The 19,432-nt window shown below is 36.5% G+C and overlaps 1 protein-coding gene across 2 annotated transcripts in view; it reads left to right on the top strand.

Annotated features, from left to right (window-relative positions):
• Positions 1-18,133, top strand: part of CDH12 (cadherin 12) — a 160,121-nt gene extending 141,988 nt beyond the window's left edge. For both annotated transcript variants that reach the window (XM_050890728.1, XM_050890727.1), the window contains 4 exons: positions 5,803-5,924; positions 7,478-7,595; positions 12,523-12,774; positions 17,634-18,133. In XM_050890728.1, the coding sequence (XP_050746685.1) occupies positions 5,803-5,924; positions 7,478-7,595; positions 12,523-12,774; positions 17,634-18,133 (992 nt within the window). The remainder of the gene's footprint in view (positions 1-5,802; positions 5,925-7,477; positions 7,596-12,522; positions 12,775-17,633) is intronic.
• Positions 18,134-19,432: the final 1,299 nt, after the last annotated feature.

Below are 19,432 nucleotides of genomic sequence, written 5' to 3'. Positions count from 1 at the left end.
TACTATGAAATTCCCAATTTTAACAACTGCCTAGTTAAGAATCTACACCTGAGACATATTTGTGATTCATTTCAGCATACCTCAAAATATTTATACATTGACTATTATCCATAGTGTTAAAAACAATCACCATACCTGTACTACACCAGTAATTGGCAATATTTTGGAGGATTGAGGTATATTAACTGTCAAACCTTTATATGCAGTCGTCTGACTAAGAGCTAGCACAGAAATAAAGGCTGGAGTTTGAGGGATGACACACTGCACACAACCAAAAAAGGTTAGAGAGAAGAGAAGAAAACATCTGAAGAAAAAGAGGGGGAAAAAACTACTATATTTGAAGAATTTCTGCTATAAAAAAAATTGCCACTTGTTCAGTGCTGACGTAGAAACACTGAAGCTGCCATCTCTTATTAGAGAAAAAATGCACTGAACAGTGCCTTGACATATACATGATTACCTAAGGAAAGTGGCTCGGTATTGCAATTAGTTGCATAAACTTGCCTGAGGAATGGACACGAATGTTACCTAAGTATTTTCAGTTCTCCATGACCTTATCTCTTTAAAATAAACAGACTTCAAACTAGTAATAGTCATATTAAGTTCTGTTACTTAAAAAACTTTATTGCTAAAATATGTATTTTGCTTTCTCACTGTGAGAGAATAACAACAAAGAACCCCCACCTTTTAGACAGGTCCTAATGGTCATTCTGCAAATTATCTTTTCTTGAATAGGCCAATTATGAACAAAGCCACCAGCTTTATCCCCGTCAAGTCAGAGAGAAAAATAAATTAAACTGGTTTTGCCATTATTCCCCTATATGTGGAAAATGATGCCAAGGTCATGAGCAGGCTTGCACGGACTCCTTGCCTGTGCCTCAGCCATGGGGCCTTCTAAGTGATTGTTCCCCTTTGTTCTTCCATAGCTTCAAAATGAAACTCTGTCTGAATCACAGATGATGCTTGTGTTATATTTTTTCTCACAGCCACTAAAGTCTTGAAGTAATATTATGACTTTTGAGCAATCAAGTTACCTTTCAAACGATGGCATAAATGGCATACAGTTTAGATAGCTAAATATAGCAGCAAGAAATTGATAAATGTAAATGTAGATATGGATGTACCATTTAGACTTTTCTTACAAGCTGATAAATCTGACTATTATTAACACTAACGCACCAGAAGTTATAATTTTTAAAGGAATACATTTCAAAAATGAGGCAGAAGAGAATTACCTTGTGTTTATTAAAGTAACCTTTACTGACATCGCCTATTGCGGAGGGGGAAAAAAAAAAAGTCTTGTTCAAAAGCCTGGTTGTTTGGGAATTTGTAAATGGTCTCATGTCCACTGTCCTCATTCTGCACTTATTTGACATATATATATATATATATATATATATACTGAGATTATTCTTCCCTAAACTCCAAGTCCTGCCCCTTCATCCCTGCCTACACCAGACATGGTGCAGGTTGGCAGGTTGAAGAGAGGCAGAACTTGGACCCTTAGCAAACAGTTAATTATGAAATCTGCTTGTCCTAGGCTTGCTTGTGTCAACTTGTACACTCACAGCCAGGGAAGTCCTGGTTACCTAGCAATAACATAGTATATCTTACGTATGGACGGTAGCTGCTGGTTCCACATAGGGAACTGGGATAAGGAAAGTTATTCTACTCAAGTTACGCAATGACCAACTCTGACCATGTATCATTTTACTGTGATCTTTATTTCTAACCCTCAAAAAATTCCAAACATCTAATCTAAACACTGTCTGGGAATCTGTCTCCAAATAGCGGCACAACTGACTCTTGAGAACATCTCAGAGGTGTACCCAGCATGGAGTGATGGATAGCCTACTGTCATATTTAACACAAGACACCATAACTTTATTTTCACCCTTGTTGAAGAAGCCTGTCCCAAAGTAGAGATGTTTTTAAGTGGGAGGTGGATGATTGTTCTGCCGACACGCGGATGATGACACAGACGTGAAGGCAGCCGAATGCAGAAGGTCCCTTAGCCATCCGTAGCAATAAAAAAACAGCCTTTATGTAGAACAAAGTGCATGAACAGGGAGAGGATGTTTCAGACTCACATTTTTTTCCCCCCATTTCACTTCCCAATTTCTCCGTACTTCTTTTCATTCCCTGACTATATCTTATTGTAGGTTTTTTTCTTCTTAGAGTAAATCAACACCCTAGTAGCCTCCATGGTTGCTTTTTCTGAACATTTTTGAACCCACAGACTCTGTCCAAACTAATAAATTAAACATGGCTTGCATTCGTTTCAAGCACAAAGGCCAGCTGGCACTGAGTAGCCTATTTCTATGCCATTAAACACTCTTAGCTTCCAAACAGGGTGCCCCCATGTAAATTGTTCTTTAAGAGTGGTCCCTTGCCCATACTAACTCCCAGCACATGCATGTGAATTGTCCACAAGACCACTAGTTGCCCCAGGCCAAAACTGTGCCAAGGGCTACTGTAAGAATATAACGGTATAAAAAATCACAGTCCAGTGCTCAAAAAGTTCCCCAGCGTGCTGCTTAATTACCTAGTATGGAAACGGTTTTTGTATTTTACAAAAGAGTAAGTCTAGGCCCAAATTTTGTGATTGCTAAAGAAACCTCAGCTTAAATCTCAAGATGAGGTTTATCTTCTCCTGCATACCATAACTGGGATTAAGGAATCACCAGTTCTCCTCAATGATCAATATCTATTTTGTCAGATATTTTGGATTTTCAGAAGTTCATTAGTCAAAGTATTTTACATATTTTCTACTACTGTGACATCTTTGAATCATAAAGATGTTAATAGATGATGGTACCCGAGCAAAAGAAGGAAGCAAGGTTGTCGTCTTATAGACAGGAAAACTGGGGAAGGAAGAAGCTAATTAATTTGCCTGTATCTTACAGGCAGAATTGAAACCTGAAATCAGTTTCTTAATTCCTAGGCTAATGATTTAACCAACTTGTCTTCTCATCTGTGTAATCTGGGGTTAAAAAGCATGAGCAGATGTTTTCAGTGACTCACTCACTGACACCAGCATGCACGTCACTAGCGTGCTTACAGGGCTCAAAAAGATTTGATTTTGAGACAAACAGCAAACAAAACAAAAACAGAGAAAATGGAGGTCAAGTCTGCAAAGTGGTATTTGAAATGCAATTCATCATCCTAGTTCACATCAAGTATCACAGGCCTTTGTAATTATATATGCATTCAAAGCTGTACACAATCTTCTTGCAGTCTTCCTTTATATATGTGAGTAGTTAAATTGACATCAGCACAAACCAAAAAGAAAATTAATCGCATAAATAAAGTGAAATCCAGAAGTAGGTCCATCTTATGCTGTAGTAATTCTGTTTACTTTCATATTTGATTTTTGCTGACCATTTATGCAAGGTAAAATTCTACCTTGCTAAAATAATTAGAAATAAAAGATTTTGGCCTCTAATATGTCTTTCAAAGGATCATAGCAAATAAATCACAGACCATCAGTGAGAAATAAATGTAAAAATCATACTCATATTTGTGTATATTTGCAAAGCATGTTATCCTATCGTGATTTTGAGGGAAGGCAAAATGTCAAATCCCTTTGTTAATTTTAAAAATATACAGTCCCATAATAAGTACACTGTTCCAAAAAGCTGAAAAAATAATTTATGTAAGATACTTCAAAAAAATATAGTCTAAAAAGACTTCTTATAGAAACTGATATATTTAATAGAAATGATCAAAATCAGCTAATATCTCCCATGTACATGATGCATAAATTTTGAATACATTAATTCTTTTACTGGAAAGGCATTCTTAACATATTTCTAAAAGGAAACGAACTAACATCTGTGCCTGTACTTTCATGGCAATGCATTAATCTCTAATGTGTTTGAAGAATGTATCCTGAACTCCTATTGTTCAGTGTTGCACTTTAAAATAAACACACAAAAACTAAAGGAAAACCTGAGTTACTCCATGTGAGTCGCTGTGTTCTTTGCAGCGAGTACTGCTAGGAGCGAAGTTTTAAGTTAGGTTGTTTCTGCCAGTAACTGTGTGAACTTGACCTACTCAGGGCTTTTCTGACCTCTGTATATATTCAGAGTCAGGGTCCTGTCCTCTACTGACTAAAATAACTTCTTAGTACTTTTTTGTTTCCTATTATACAAAGGAACCAATTCAACTGTGAGCAAGCAATCTAGATTTCTTCTGGCTCTTTGGACATCTAAAGAATCACTGCCTAATTCCCAGCTGCTAGACCAAACTCTGTCTTCATTCGTACTGCTCAATGCTTTGCTCCACAGAGATATTCTACAAGTAGGGATGATGCTGAATTGGAAATGAATGAGGATTCAAAGAGATATTATTAGATATGTTCACTATTAATTGGATACGTTCATAGGAAGGAACTACAAATATCATGTGATTTGGGTAGTGGTTTTTTGTGATTTTTTTTTTTTTTAGATTCCAAGCTGAGTTTGTAGGATGGTCAGTTTATCTACTACTTGTAAACAGTTAAAGCGCACTTCTACTTGCAGCTGGTCCTACTTAACTAGGAAATCATTGAGGAATAACTTTTGGCTTTGATAGAGGCCTCTTGAAAACACTGCATTTAATAGTTCCTGAGAACAAGAAAGAAATCATGTAAAATTTCTACAGTGCCACCATGAAGAGACTTTGCCCCTTGCTGTGTTAGTTATACACAACAGAAATGCAAAGTTTGTACAAACTACAAAGTAAGCAGCTAATGCAAATAATTTGAAGGGTCCATTTATGTCTGAAGATTCAAGAAAACTGTTCTTGTACTTAACCATGACCCCATGCTGTCACTCCTACACCATCCTGATTCATAGCACAGATTCCTTGAATAGTTAACTGTGTCTGTATAGTGGCTGCCACTCCTCTTAAATGCAAAAGGATAAAATAATTATCCTTTTGACTCACCAGCTAAACTGGTTTTTATGTATCTGCTACCTTGCAAGAGGTCTCAGCATGAAGTAAAAGAGAGTATTGTCTGCTTTGTATTGAATTTGTGTCTCCTTTCTGTCAGACATTGCATTTGCAGGTAAACTTGTTTATAAAATGCATCTGGTGACTGATGAAGATTATCTGCATTTGTAGGACAATGGAAAGAAGCATAATGTATACTGGGTTTTAGCATTTCTTTTGCACAAAAGTATTTGCTGCTTGCAAATACTTATGCAATTAAAGAAATATCTGTTACAACATAGCCTAATGGTTTAACCACAAGTTGAATGCTAGCTCTGCATGTTTCACTGCTAAATTTACCAATGATTTTGTCTGGCTTTCAGCAAGATTTTTCTTTATATCTTTCTCTCTTACTTTTCTCCATCTTCTAAATGGGTATGCTTCACTTACTTACCTCCTTAATATCTTGAAGATGTAAACAGTGGCTAAGTAATAAGTATTGATTTTCTACATTCCATTGTGGAAAACAGAATTCAGTTTTAATCATAGGAAGTGTTTTCCACAGACTCCATGAAAAGTGATCTGAGAAAAGTTTGCATTTTTAATTACAAGTACAACTTCAAATTCTTTAATTTATTCTCTGATAAACATAATCATGTTGATTGATTCCTTACCCCATGAAGAGTAATGAATCAAAGTCTGGTACAAAATGATAAGAAGTTTGCTTCTGATTTCTCCTTAGCACAAATCAGAAATAAATGGAAGTCAAGGGATTTTAGAAGTCACAGTACTGGGATCAGAACAGTTTATGACAGCTCATGGACACTGGTGATGACAACAAACATAAATAGTATTCCTTAATGCTTTTCTCTTAAAAATCATTTATAGGTAACCCACTATTAACCAGCAAAGTCAACGTTATAATAAATGTCCTGGATGTCAACGAGTTTCCTCCTGAAATTTCAGTTCCATATGAGACATCTGTATGTGAAAATGCCAAGCCAGGACAGGTATTTCAACTTTGTAATGCTTACTGTTTTGCTTTTTCTTTCTTTATTGTTTATAGCAATAGAAACTTCTGAGTTTGAAAATTACATCATGGTTAGAATTCTTTTACAAATAAAATGCCTGTGTTGGAAATACTCACCTTTTAGAATTCTGTTTGTTGACCTTTATGGTCTATTTATGGTCTATTTATTTTTATTATCCCTGATTATATGGGCCTGAGCCACCCTTTACTATGTATTTAATAACTATGACAGGAGTAAGAATCCCTTCCTTAAAGACACTTAAGTATAAGGGTAAAACTGCAGTGAATAAATGGAGTAGGATGGATTACACACATTTCTGTGTCCTATTCTGAGAAAAAAGAACCCACAACCCCAGAGACAATCCTCCTGAAAGCTTGTTTTTATAAGCGGTTTCAAATATATACATAGCATGCATAACCTATTTCAGATTCAGAATATCACCTTATACCATGAGTGATGCCAGTATTAATAGAGCTGGCCCCAGAAACTGTTGGCATGTGCTCCTTCTGCACAAAATTTGTGCAATTAAACACACTGCTGCAAAGCACCAAAGCCGACCATCATGCAAATTAACAGCTAATACTCTTTCCGAGACAAGACTTGTAACTTCAACTGTTCAACTTTGAGAGTTACTGTCAGCCACGGAAGGAACATATTCAGCCTGCTGTGTAATGAGTGACTTCTCTTTATGTGTATGCAATACGTAATCAGTCCATGTGATTTTTACTAACTTTATTACAGATTTGTCCATGACTTCATATGATATTCCTCTCTCATCTTTTTAAATTTTGTTTTTAATATGTTTCGACTAACTACCATACAACCTAATTTAACTTCTAGTTTATCAGATACCTTTAGTTTGTTATCCAGGCACTAACAGTAGAAAGGGGAATCTTTTACAGGGAAGGCTGAGACAAGCACTGAGCTGTCAAATATTATAAATATTTAGACCTCTGTTACATAAAAAAATGCCTTCCTTTTTAAAAGATCAGAGGCAATCCTACTATGAAACATTTTAACTGCACTGTGCTTACCTGAAATCTAGTAGATAGGATTCTGGGACCCGAAAGTTCCTTCACACCTAGATGGTGCAGACCTTTCAACCCTCTCTACTTCATTTCAAGCTGTAAAATTAGTGTGCAGCTTTGTGAAGTACTACAACATGTACTGGTCATAACAGTGATAGTAGTAGTAGCAGATAAAGTGAACTGTCTTTAAGTAATCACTCACCTGAAAACTATCACTAGTATTTTGATACAAAGGACAAATATTAAATACTTCTGCTATGAATATAGGGTAAATCTTTCTGATTTCCTTCAGATATGTCAAAGCAACACCTTCTGAGACATGAGTTCTCTGGAGGCTATATTATTCAGACTTCTTGTCTCCACTGTCCAATATATTAGGGGAATGAGGGTAATCCAGCAGGATTTCACTTTCATTGTTCCATTTGATGTTCACTTTGCACTTCTACAAAACTGTTTCTTTAGAAGAGTGAACTGACTTCAGAATTAATCTTAATCTGGTTTCAGGTGATACAGACTGTCACTGCAGCAGACAAAGATTTGTCACCAGCTGGGCAAAGGTTTTCCTTCAGACTGTCACCTGAGGCTTCCAACAAACCCAATTTCACAGTCCATGACTACAGAAGTAAGTTGCTTACCTGTATCTCTCTTCCAGAGCAGCAGGCTGTGATTATAATGACAAATATGATTACTTGGTATTACAGTCATGTCTACAGACTAACTTTTTTATTTGACATTTCTAATTGTTAAACTATCTAGGACATATATTAATATAAATTCAGGTCTTGCACCTTTTCTCATTTTTAGGGGACAGGAATTGTCAGAACACTAAAGGCTGAGATTTCCCTACAGGCCTACAAAAACACTGCTACCTGTTTTATTTTCTTCCTTTTATCATTCAGTATCTCAGGAAGAACTCATATGCCAATGCAGGTATACCTTTAAACAAGGCACTATTGCTGCCTTGTTTAAATACTATTACTTTGCTAACTGTTTTCAAAGTACCCAGCTATTGTGCTTTCTGGAGGATGCATAGTCCTGCAGAAGACTTAGTTCTAAATACAGACAGTGCTGCTGCAGTATAACTTCCCACAACATTCTTAATAATTTGTAGATTTATATAATTAACATCTCTGATTTTTCCCCCAATTTTTGTCATAACTGATCATCTTCTTCTTTTCCACTTGAATACGTTTGACAAATGGCAAAGAACAACCCAAGATGAAAAAGTAGATCTTTTTTTCTATCATAAACATCTTCAAGCATGTAGTCTTGTCAACAGACACAACTAAAACATCATAATAAACTGTAGTAAATTTTCACTACTAAGCACTGTGATATGATAAGCTTTTCATAAAAAAGGGTTTACATTACTCTGCAAAGAAAGAACACTTAAAGCCATCCAATAAAGTTCAGTAACATTCCTTTGCCTATTTAACTATGTAGGTTATAAGTATTACTTTTAAAAAATATATATAATTCTTAATTTAAAAAAAAAATATTAATTATATTCATTATTTTAATTTAAATTTGAGACAATACTGAATATGATGTAAAGGTTCCCTTCTTGAGAATTAAGTAACACAAGCCCTAAAAAGGGCTAGAAATGGATAATACACAGAATGAAAAAAATTGCAGAGGCCACTTATTTAGCCTTTTTTAAAACCATTTAAGTATATGACTCACATTATTTTTGAAACCATGCACTTTTGTCAATGTTAGGTGATACAAAATCAAAGCCAACAAAATGGGCACAACTATTAATCATTAAGACCTTTATCATTAAGAAAGTTCAGGAAGAAATAAATTTGAAACAGCAGAAAAATAAACTGTGCTTATTTTCTCTTTTTATATAGATCCTCTGTGAAAATCACAAGACAAAAATGGTTTATTCCCGAACTTATTAGTGACTTTTATCTTAGTATGTCATAGATAGCTAAAAACATTTTACAGATAAGCAAAGAATTTCACTTAATGATTTGTAAATACAGTATATAATGAAACCATAATAATTCATAATATTGCAGACATGAATAATAGTAACTTATGAAACAAAAAATATGTAGATCAGCATTTTATCAGAGGCCATTAAAATAGTTTTCTTGAGACAGACAGCTCGATGAATATGAAGGACAACCTTACAATGCATTCAAGTCCCCTTACTTCTATTCTTGGAAGATTAGATCATTACTCTTCTCCAGAAGTGCTTAGTCTAAACAGTTTGGTTTTAACAGTTACTAGTATTTAAAAATGTTGTGGCATTTCAATATCTAACTATAATTATGCCAATCAAGATTTAAATGCTTTACATCTCTGTCCCACTGGACTTAAAATTTTAGATAATGCTTAAGTTTGCTTCCCCTTAATGCTGCACTGTAATTTCTGTTATTTTCTGTTCCTTACTTAGCTTTTGTTAGTATTTCCTTGGAAAACTCAGCATGATGAACTTTGCTACTGATCATAATTAAAAAGAAAAAAAAAAATGTTCTCTGTATCTTAACAGAAGAAGGAAAATATACCTCTTTAGAGCTTCCTCGTATTTTACAAGAATTACTTTCATCTTTTCACTTTTCAACACATTTGAAGACCCATATGGGTAGTATCTTCATAATTATGTAGTCTTGTAACACGAATACTGTGTGTTTCTAAATACCTTTGCTCTATTGGTCAAGATTTCTTTAAAGTAAGAGCTTTAATTTCTTTCTTTCTGTCCATTTGCTAAAATATTCTTTAACTTCACCAAGATTTAATTTTTTCAAATAATTACAAACTATTGTTTTAAATATAAGTCTTCCAGTTCTTCCTCTGTCATTTTAACATATTTAATTCCTCAAAAGAATCTTTAAACTTAAAAAGGCTATACAGTAATTAAACTCAATGACCTTTCTCATTTACAGCTTTTGTGAAGTGTACTTAGCATATGAGTTTGGTGAGGAAATTGCTCAAATATTATTAGATAATTAAATTTCCCCATTTAAACCAGTAACTTTGACAGCAAGATGACTTTGGATCTCAGTAGTCTGTTAATAAACTTTCTCTACTGTATAAAAACAAATGCAATATCCCCATAATAAATGGAATTAGAAACCACCAAGAGACACAATTTTTCATGCATAAATGTTTTTGTGTGTACTTACCTATATACACACTCTTAAAACCATTTCTTAACACTTACTAAAAAAGAAGAAAGTAGACTATTTATTGAAACCTAAGGAAGACAGAAAAAAAGCTTTTGTGGAATATTTTCCAACCGTAAAAGACTTCTTCAATTTTGACGATTTTACAGAGCTACTAGAAAAATCTGTCCAAACAGGAACTCTGTACAGTATTTTCAATATCTTCTGCTTTTTGTTTGCCAAAAAGGTGGAAGGTCTACTCCTTGCACAATTTAGAGGTATAATAACACAGCCTTATTTTCCCTACAGAAACCTTTTAAAAACATAAATACCATTATCTGTTGAGTTAGCAATTATGTCAGTACCAAGCAAGTAATTTGTGAACAGAATTTTGATTTTTTTGGAGAAAACAATCTTGTTCACTGTGTTACAATTAATGCTTTTACAAGTGAAAGTGTTGTTTAACATTTTTAAACACATAAAGAATCCCAATGACCAGTGCTATTCTATACGGCTAAAAATCATGGGTGGTGTGATATTACAGCAGGTGTAATATGTTTGTAGTGCACCCAAAAGAATAAACTTCTCCAGGTTCCATACCTCCCCAGAATATAACTTCATGAGGACAGAAGCAAGACAGAAGCTCAAGGTTGCCATGTGGAGTCTCTATAAATATAAACACAGGGAAATGTTATGTTTCTAGACTATGCCTTCAGCAGCGCTGAGACCGATCCACCAGCTGTGAATAGAAGTGAGAGGCCCTGGCAGAGCTGGAGTGCTTCCAGCTGAACTGCCCACCTTCCTGTTTCCACTTGCTGGCCTCACTCTGCTCTCTAGAGGACTGCTTCCCTGCTGAGCATACTCAGTTGCTCATGTAAGAGAGAGAATTTTCCTTCTATCCAGACTGTCACACACATCCTGAAAATGAATTTATTGCCAACAGACTGAAGAACCAGAAGCTGTCTCAGCTTCAGGCTGCAGCTCCAGGCTGCTCTGTGTAGAGTTCAAACACATCTCTGCGTCCATATTTTCAAAAGGAGCTTGAACAATTGAAAGGGTTGTAGAAGAGTAACAAAAATTGTTCAAAGTCAAAGACTTAAGAGCTCGATCTGTTTGATTCTTCTCAAAGGAGAACGGAAAGTCATTTGGTTGCATTGTAACATGTATTAAGGTGGTCTTCAACATTGCAATCAGAAGGAAAAAAAAGAATAGAAATAATTCTGTTAATAGAAATAGAAATAAGAATAGAAATAAGATTAAGCTGGATGATTTCATATTAGATCTGAAACTCTTTATACAGTGCAGATGATTAATCATAGAGAGAAAGAACAAGCTGAAGATGGAAGTTGGTTTGATTCAAACAATTTTGAGACATTTTTCTTTTCAAAACGAAATGTCACTGAACTTGACGTGTCCATGTGCCATGTTTGAGTTTGATAAAAAGAGGACTTCTGAAATAAGCATTTTGTCAGTCAAGTGCTTTCTCAATGGTGTCTAATCATAACATATCTGATTTCAGATATTTAGGGTTCCTTCTTATTGTGCTTATTCAGAACTGCACACAAGTATTTGAGTATTGAATTCAGAGCCCTTAATCCTTCTACCTAGTGACAAAACTCCAAGAAGGGATGAAAGTCTTAACATGGACAGCAAGAGACCTCTTCTAAAGATGTAGTAAAGTACATGGGTGAGATGGCAAAATGGTGACTGCTGCAGGCTACCTTCATTCAGATCTGTCAGCTAATTAATTCCCTGCTAATTTCATTTTGGTTTTGCTTTCAATGTGATTCTTTTAATCTGCACATCATTTCCTCGCTACTCTGTTTGATTCAAGAAAAGCAGCGATAACTGAATATCTACTGGGAAGAAATGACAAAACATAACTTCTAGGAGTTCTGAACACATTCATGACTAATTGATGGAAAATGCACTGATTATAAAGTACTCAGTTCATTTCTGTACTTATTTTTAATGGGTCAGGAAAGCTGAAGGGGTTTTGCATTTTGTCCAGGTGTATTACTTACAGTTTTAAAGGGAAATTAATTAATTAAGAGAGACTTGGTTCTAAATCCATGTGCAATCAAAGTCCTTTGAAACCACAGACTCGGAATACTGGAGAAAAGAAAAACTGAAAAGCCTTCCTAATCTAATACCTGTAATGCTTCTTTTAATTATTATTTATGTCTTTTGAAATTTTAGCTGCCAAGCTAACAAGCTTACAAGAAATGGAATATTATTTAATGCTCTGCAAAAAATAGCTGTACCAGTCAGAATACAATACCTTCTGTAATGATAAAACAAGGCAATTACATAAAGCATGTCATTCACTGAGTTTCAAAAATGGACTAGCTGCCTATTACTAAAGGTGATACAAACTAAAATGGTGAATCGAAGTATACAACAAAAATCTTGTAATGACTGTGTCATGTTTTACAGACAACACAGCTGGGATTGAAACCAGGAGAAATGGTTACAGCAGAAGGCAGCAAGAACTGTACTTTCTTCCAGTAGTAATAGAAGATAGCAGTTACCCTGTTCAGAGCAGCACAAACACAATGACTATCCGTGTTTGCAGATGTGATTCTGATGGTACCATCCTGTCCTGCAACGTGGAAGCAATCTTCTTACCAGTAGGCCTCAGCACAGGAGCGCTGATTGCAATCTTGTTGTGTATTGTTATACTTCTAGGTTAGTTCTCATGAAACCACGTGAAGTGCATTACTCTGATTATTCACCTGTGAATTAATTTGTGTTGTTGTTAGCTTCACCTATTGTTTAACAAAAGCCATTAAAAATGTGTGGCAGTTTATGAGAACTTTTATGCTTCTACGTTTTGAGAAAAGCATCCCAAAGCACTGAACATGACCATGAATCTGCTAACACCTACATAATTCTTATTGCATGAAGAGAACCAGCTTTCAGTGGAATCCAAACCACATTTTTTTTCTCTGAAACAGTTTTGTTTAAATACCTTTCTTGAAGAATTAATATTTTTAGATTACTGCTAAGGTAGACAAGTCCTACTGACAGTAACAGCAGTAAGGACTTAGTAAGGGCCTTTATTTAATTCTTCATGCCAACTTGAGCAAAAGGAGAACGAAGAAATGAGAGAGAAGAAAATAATTGTAATGTAGACTATGATAGGCTAGATCCACGTAAAACTTTACAGAACATTTTAATTTCAGGCAGGCATGGATTCCATAAGGTGGCATTGTCATTTGATCTACATTATATTTAAATATTGCCTTATTTACAGCATGCCCAAAGCAGTCAATACTCATGTGCATCCTACTTATAATATAGCCTTAATGAACTGATAACAAAATAAAACCAACTTTGTACCTTCCACAGGCACAACGTGGGCTGCAGAAAGCAGACTGATTCTTACAGATGCTAGCCTATGCCTCTTCTTGATACTAGTGGGCTTTCTAGATCTCATGCTACTCCCTATGTAGGTCTAATGCATAGGCAAAAAGAGCTGCAGACACAGAATATAACATATGGATACCTCTTTGCATTTGGATGATACAGTAATTTACCACTTAAGTAAATTACTACAGGCTCAGGGTTACATAAATAGCTTCTGAGTAGCAGTGGGTAAAAGTCAGAATTTCTATTCTCTGTAAAAATTTCAAGTTGTGAGAAAAATGTTGTTTCAAATCAGAACAAGAATGGCAAACACTCATACTTCCCATGGAACAGGAATTAATAACAAATACATCCATTCTGAAGAATTTAAAGAAAAAAAAACAAACCAAAACAATCTTAGGTCAGTTTTTTGGAAGCAAGAAGAATGCTGTCTCCTTTACCACAATTCCTTGGACTACTTTTTTACTTTTAGGGATTTCCTGGGTAAAAGCAGCCATGGGTGAGCCTCAGCATCAAAGAAATTCTATTATGAGAAAAGCTTTAACTTATTTTTCACATGAAGAAATAGGTCAATTAGAGCTCTATCTTAAGGCAGGACTCCGAGGATATCTAACCTCTGTTACAGAGCAAAGTGCCTAGAAGCCCTAAACACATAGCTGTAACAAAGCCTGCCAAGTTGCCACCTTTGTGTCCAGTAATCTGGACAGTGTGAACTACGCAGCAGAGAGCTTGGTGCTCTTGGTACAGAGATCATTTACAATGGCAGAGTATCTGTGGAAGCAGAAATACCTGAAGTCTGAATTTTCCCCAAATTTGCTAGGTGATAATGGAGGCCTTCAACAGAACTGTGTTTATGTTTCCCTAATGGTTTTTTGAAATAAATAAAATTTTTATTCTAAAACCTCAGCATATCCAATCAAAAATAATTGTGTCAAAGAACTCCTTATGAGCTCTGCTTCTGATTAATGCTCTTGGCATATACAAAACTAATGAAGATATTTTAATTCTCGCTTTGCACAGAATGCCAGACTGAATTACTGAGATTATGTTTGGAAAAGAGGGTTTGGTCCTTTAATAACTCCCTTCATTCCAATCAGCCTGGCAATATTACCCAGAAAAACTAATGAATAAATAATGAGATCTCCAGTGCTGTGTGTAACCTAAGAGAATGGCGTTTATCTTATATCCAGACTTTCTCCTTACTATTCCATTGATCAATTTAAAAACTACTTTTGAATTTTCATTTCTTGCTGTGAACCTCACCTGACACAGAGTCATTAAAATTGTAGTTGAAGTCATTCTTGTTGAACTCATTTCTACACAAAAGACAGTCAACATATTACCAGAATCAGGAGTTATTTTAGGCCACACAAGCCTGACCATGAATTTATAATCATTGCAACTCCTGTATTCATTGTTGTGTTACTTCACCAACAGAACTTAGAACATGGTAATTTCTACCAAAGGCAGTTAGAGAATTAGAAATAACAAAAAGGTCAGTTTACCACAAGCAGATTTTGCGTTCAATGAAATATATCTCCAAAGACAAACTATTGAAAAAAGCCACAAGCTGATTCCCACTGAGTTGCCATGTGGAATAAAACCAGTTTGTAACATTCTATATTATATAGAATCACAAAATCACAGTTGGAAGGCACTTCTGAAGATCATCTTGTCCAACCTCCCTGCTTACAGCAGGATCAGTTAGAGCAGGTTGCTCAGTACCCAGTTGGGTTTTGAATATCTCCAAGGATGGATACACCACAACTTCTCTGAGCAACACAATCCAATGCTTCACCATTCTGACAGTAAAGAAGCTTTTTTCTTACATTCTAATGGAATTTCCTGCATTTCAGTTTGTGCCCATTGTCTCTTGTCGTGTCACTGGGCACCACTGAGAAAAACCTGGCTCCATCTGCTTTACTTCCATCCATCAGGTATTTATACACATTGATAAGATCCCCCTGAGACTTCTCTTCTCCAGGCTGAACAGTCCCAGCTCTCTCAGCCTCTCCTTGTATGGCAGATGTTCAAATCCCTTAATCATCTTTGTGGCTCTGCACTGGACTCAATCCAGGAAGTCCATGTCTGTCTTGTACTGAGGAGCCCAGAACTGGACCCAGAACTCCAAGTGTGTCTGACCAGGGCTGAACAGAGGGGAATGATCACCTCCCTAGACCCGCTGACAACTTTCTTCCTAATGCAGCCCCAAATGCTGTTGGCCTTCTTTGCCACAAGGGCACATTGCTGGCTCATGGTGAACTTGTTGTCCACCAGGTTCCTAGTTCCTTCTCTATTAAGCTGCTTTCCGGCCAGTCAGTCAACAGCATCTACAGTATATGGTGATTCCTCTCCACGTGCGGGACTTGGCATTTCCCTTAGTTGAACTTCATGGGATTTCTGTTGGCCCATTCCCCTACCCTGGTGAAGTCCCTTTGAATGGTGGCACAGCCCCTGTTTCGTATCACCTGCAGAATTCCTGAGGGTGCACTCAATCCCATGATCCAGGTCATTTATGAAGATGTTAAACAAAACTGGTCCCACTATTGACCTCTGGGGTACGTCATTAGTGACTGGCCTCCATCTGATCTTTAGGCCGATCACAATCCTTACAGCCTAGCAGTTTGGCCAGCTTTGCAATCCACCTCACTGTCTACTTGTCTAGTCCACACTTTCTCAGTTTTTCTGAGAAGGTTGTTATGGGAGACAGCATCAAAAGCTTTGCTAAAGTTAGGATAAAAATAATGCACTTTTCTCCCCTCATCCACCAGTCACCTCATTGTAGAAGGCTGTCAGGTCAGTTAAGCACAATTTCACCTTCGTAAATCCTTGCTGACTACTCCTGATCCCCTTCCTGTTCTTGATAGGTTTGAAAATGGTTTCCAGAATTATTTGCTCCACCACTTTCCTCAGGATCAAGGCGAGGCTGACTGGCCTGTAGTTCCCTAGCTCGTTCTTCTTGCCCTTATTGAAGATAGGAGTGACACTTGCTCCAGTCCTCAGAAAATTCTCCCAGTCCCCATGACCTTTCAAAAACTATAGCAAGTGGCCTCACAATGACATCTGTCATCTCCCTCACCACTTGTGTGTGCATCCCATCAGGTCCCATGTCCTTGTGTGTGTCCAGTTTGTTCAAGTGTTCCCTACCCTGAGCCTCTTCCACCAAGGATAAGTCTTGTTCCAGACTTTCCCTCTGGTCTCAGGAACGTGGGTTCCTGAAGGACAACCTTACCAATAAAGACAGAAGCAAAGAAGCCATTGAGTAGGTCGGCCTTTTCTGTGTCCTTTGTCACATTCAGCAGTGTGCCCCATTCAGCAGTGCGCCCACATTTTCCCTACTTCTTCTGTTGCTGCTGTCGTACTGTACAAGCCTTTCTTGTTGCCCTTCATGTCCCTCACGAGATTCAACACCAGATGGGCTTTGACTTTCCTAACCACATCCCTGCGTGTTCAGACAGTCACTGTATATTCCTCCTGGCTCACCTGCCTCTGTTTTCACCTCCTATATGCCTCTTTTTTAATCTCTGAGTTTAGTCAGGAACTCCTTATTCATCCATGCAGGCCTCCTGCTGCCTTTGCTTGATTTCAAGCTTGGAGGAGGTGATACTTGAAAATGAACCAGCTCGCCTGGACCCCTTTTCTCTCCAGAACCATATCACATGGGATTTTTCAAAGCAGATCCCTGAAGAGGGCAAAGTGTGCTGTAGAAATAGCTTAAGTAGGATTAATTTTTTTCCATTTCAAAGATTCCAAATTATTTTTTTCTCTTTAATACTGTGTTGGGGTTTTTTTATGCAATGCAGAAATTTGGGATTTTCCTCTATTTTGCTATGGAAGACATTTTTTTAAAAAGTCCCATCTCTCTGTCTTTCTGAACTAAAAAGCTGAAGTCCTGTCTAATTCTACTTGTTCACAAAGCAAGCCAGTAGGAAAATTATTTGTTACTTCCTTCAGCAGCACAGCAAGCGCTAAGAAGTTAGACCTCATACATCAAACAGCAAATGACTTTTCATTGACTAGAGCACTCCTATTTTTAAAAGAATAGTAGGAGCATATCTTCTAAGGAAAAAAAAGTCCCTTTGATTGCTTGCAACTTTCAAAGGAAGATATAATGATATGTCATCAGAGTACCAAATTATTTCTGTGCATGTCTTAACTTTAGTTTTCTCTTGTTACAGTCATTGTGGTACTGTATGTAGCACTACGGAGGCAGAAGAAAAAGGACACTCTGATGACCTCTAAAGAAGATATCAGAGATAATGTTATCCATTATGATGATGAAGGAGGTGGAGAAGAGGACACCCAGGCTTTTGATATAGGTGCCCTGAGGAATCCCAAAGTGATTGAAGACAACAAAATACGCAGGGACATAAAACCAGACACCTTGCGTTTTCCACGTCAGAGACCACCAGTGGAAGATAACACAGACATAAGAGATTTCATTAATCAAAGGCTGCAGGAAAATGATGTAGATCCAACTGCACCCCCTTATGACTCCTTGGCAACCTATGCTTATGAAGGCAATGGATCTGTTGCAGAGTCTCTCAGCTCTATAGACTCCCTTACTACAGAGGCAGACCAGGATTATGACTACCTGAGTGACTGGGGACCTCGCTTTAAGATCTTGGCAGACATGTTTGGAGAAGAAGAAAGTTATAACCCTGACAAAGTCACTTAAGTACAACTACAACAGTGAAATAAAAAGAAAAGTAAACCAACAACAAATTTAAAAGATAAACCCAAGCTTTATAATAGGACAGGATTCCTTTAATTATAAAAGACAGCAACTGTTTCCAGCAAGTTACTACATTTATCATACTGTCAGTTTTGGTTTGATCTGCGAAGGAAAGATAAATCCTGTAATATAAACAGTTTTTCGTTGTTGTTATTTTGTTACTCTGGAATTACACTGAGACAAGCTCAGGCCTACAAGGTACAGTTTACTGACCTGACTTAGAAAGAAGATAGCTTTCTGGCATCACGGTGGAAGAGTGGTAGCTTTTTCGTAATTCCACTAAAGTGCCTATTGAAACTTTTATTATTTAAGTGGTAAAGAGTCTGCTATGATGGTGTTACAAAACTGAATGGTAAATTGGACAAGAACTTTAAGACAAGAAGCAATAGCAACATGCTGACTTCTTTTAGAACAAAAAAGGAGATGACTTCCTGGAGTATATCTAATGACTAAAACTAAGGGGGGGGGGTGTACGTTGTGTTTGGGGGTTATGTTTGTTTTTTTAAAAGAAGAAAACAGTATGTCAAGATGTCATATTTCTTCTTCCAAAATTTCACTGAAAATTGAATTTTAAAATGCTATTTCTCACTCTGAAGATGTAAAGCCCAAATTAAAAAGGAAAAGATCTTAGCATACATCAATGAATATTTAAAATGTTCATGCAAATATTACATTTTTCCAAAATAATAAAAAGATGAAAGCAGCTATTCCTTTATGTGAAGGAAATTTCCCTTGGCTCCCCCTCTTCTTTTAAAATGAGACTACTATTAGAACGTAAAATGGAGAGGGTTTTTTTAAGAGTATTATTGTATTTTTAGTACCAAGACATTTTTTTCCATTGTAAGTATCACTACAGAAGTATATGTGCAGAACTCTACATCACTTTTCTTTGCAATTAGATTGTTACTCTGTAGGTATTATAGGCATACATATTACAGAGATAGTTATTTTTCAACTGACCATCTGCTACAGTTCAGCATATCATTGTATTTCACTGTCAGACCCACGTCAAACATTTTAGAAAGCCTTTTGAAGATGGAAACCTTATTAATTTTGTTCTTGCCAAAATATTAAGAGGCAGAATAAAAATATAAAAGAGTATGTTTGTCCACACTTTGTGTACATACCCATGCATAAATGTAGCTGTGCAGGTAACGGAAGTACAGATACGCGCAAGGCATTGTGCCATGGAAGATCTCTTGTAAAACTATTTCATGTGACTTTTTCTGATGATCTAAGGCA

This window comes from Gymnogyps californianus, chromosome 2 (genome assembly GCF_018139145.2).
Source record: "Gymnogyps californianus isolate 813 chromosome 2, ASM1813914v2, whole genome shotgun sequence".
NCBI lineage: Eukaryota > Metazoa > Chordata > Aves > Accipitriformes > Cathartidae > Gymnogyps > Gymnogyps californianus.
This window is presented reverse-complemented; position numbering and strand designations above follow the sequence as displayed.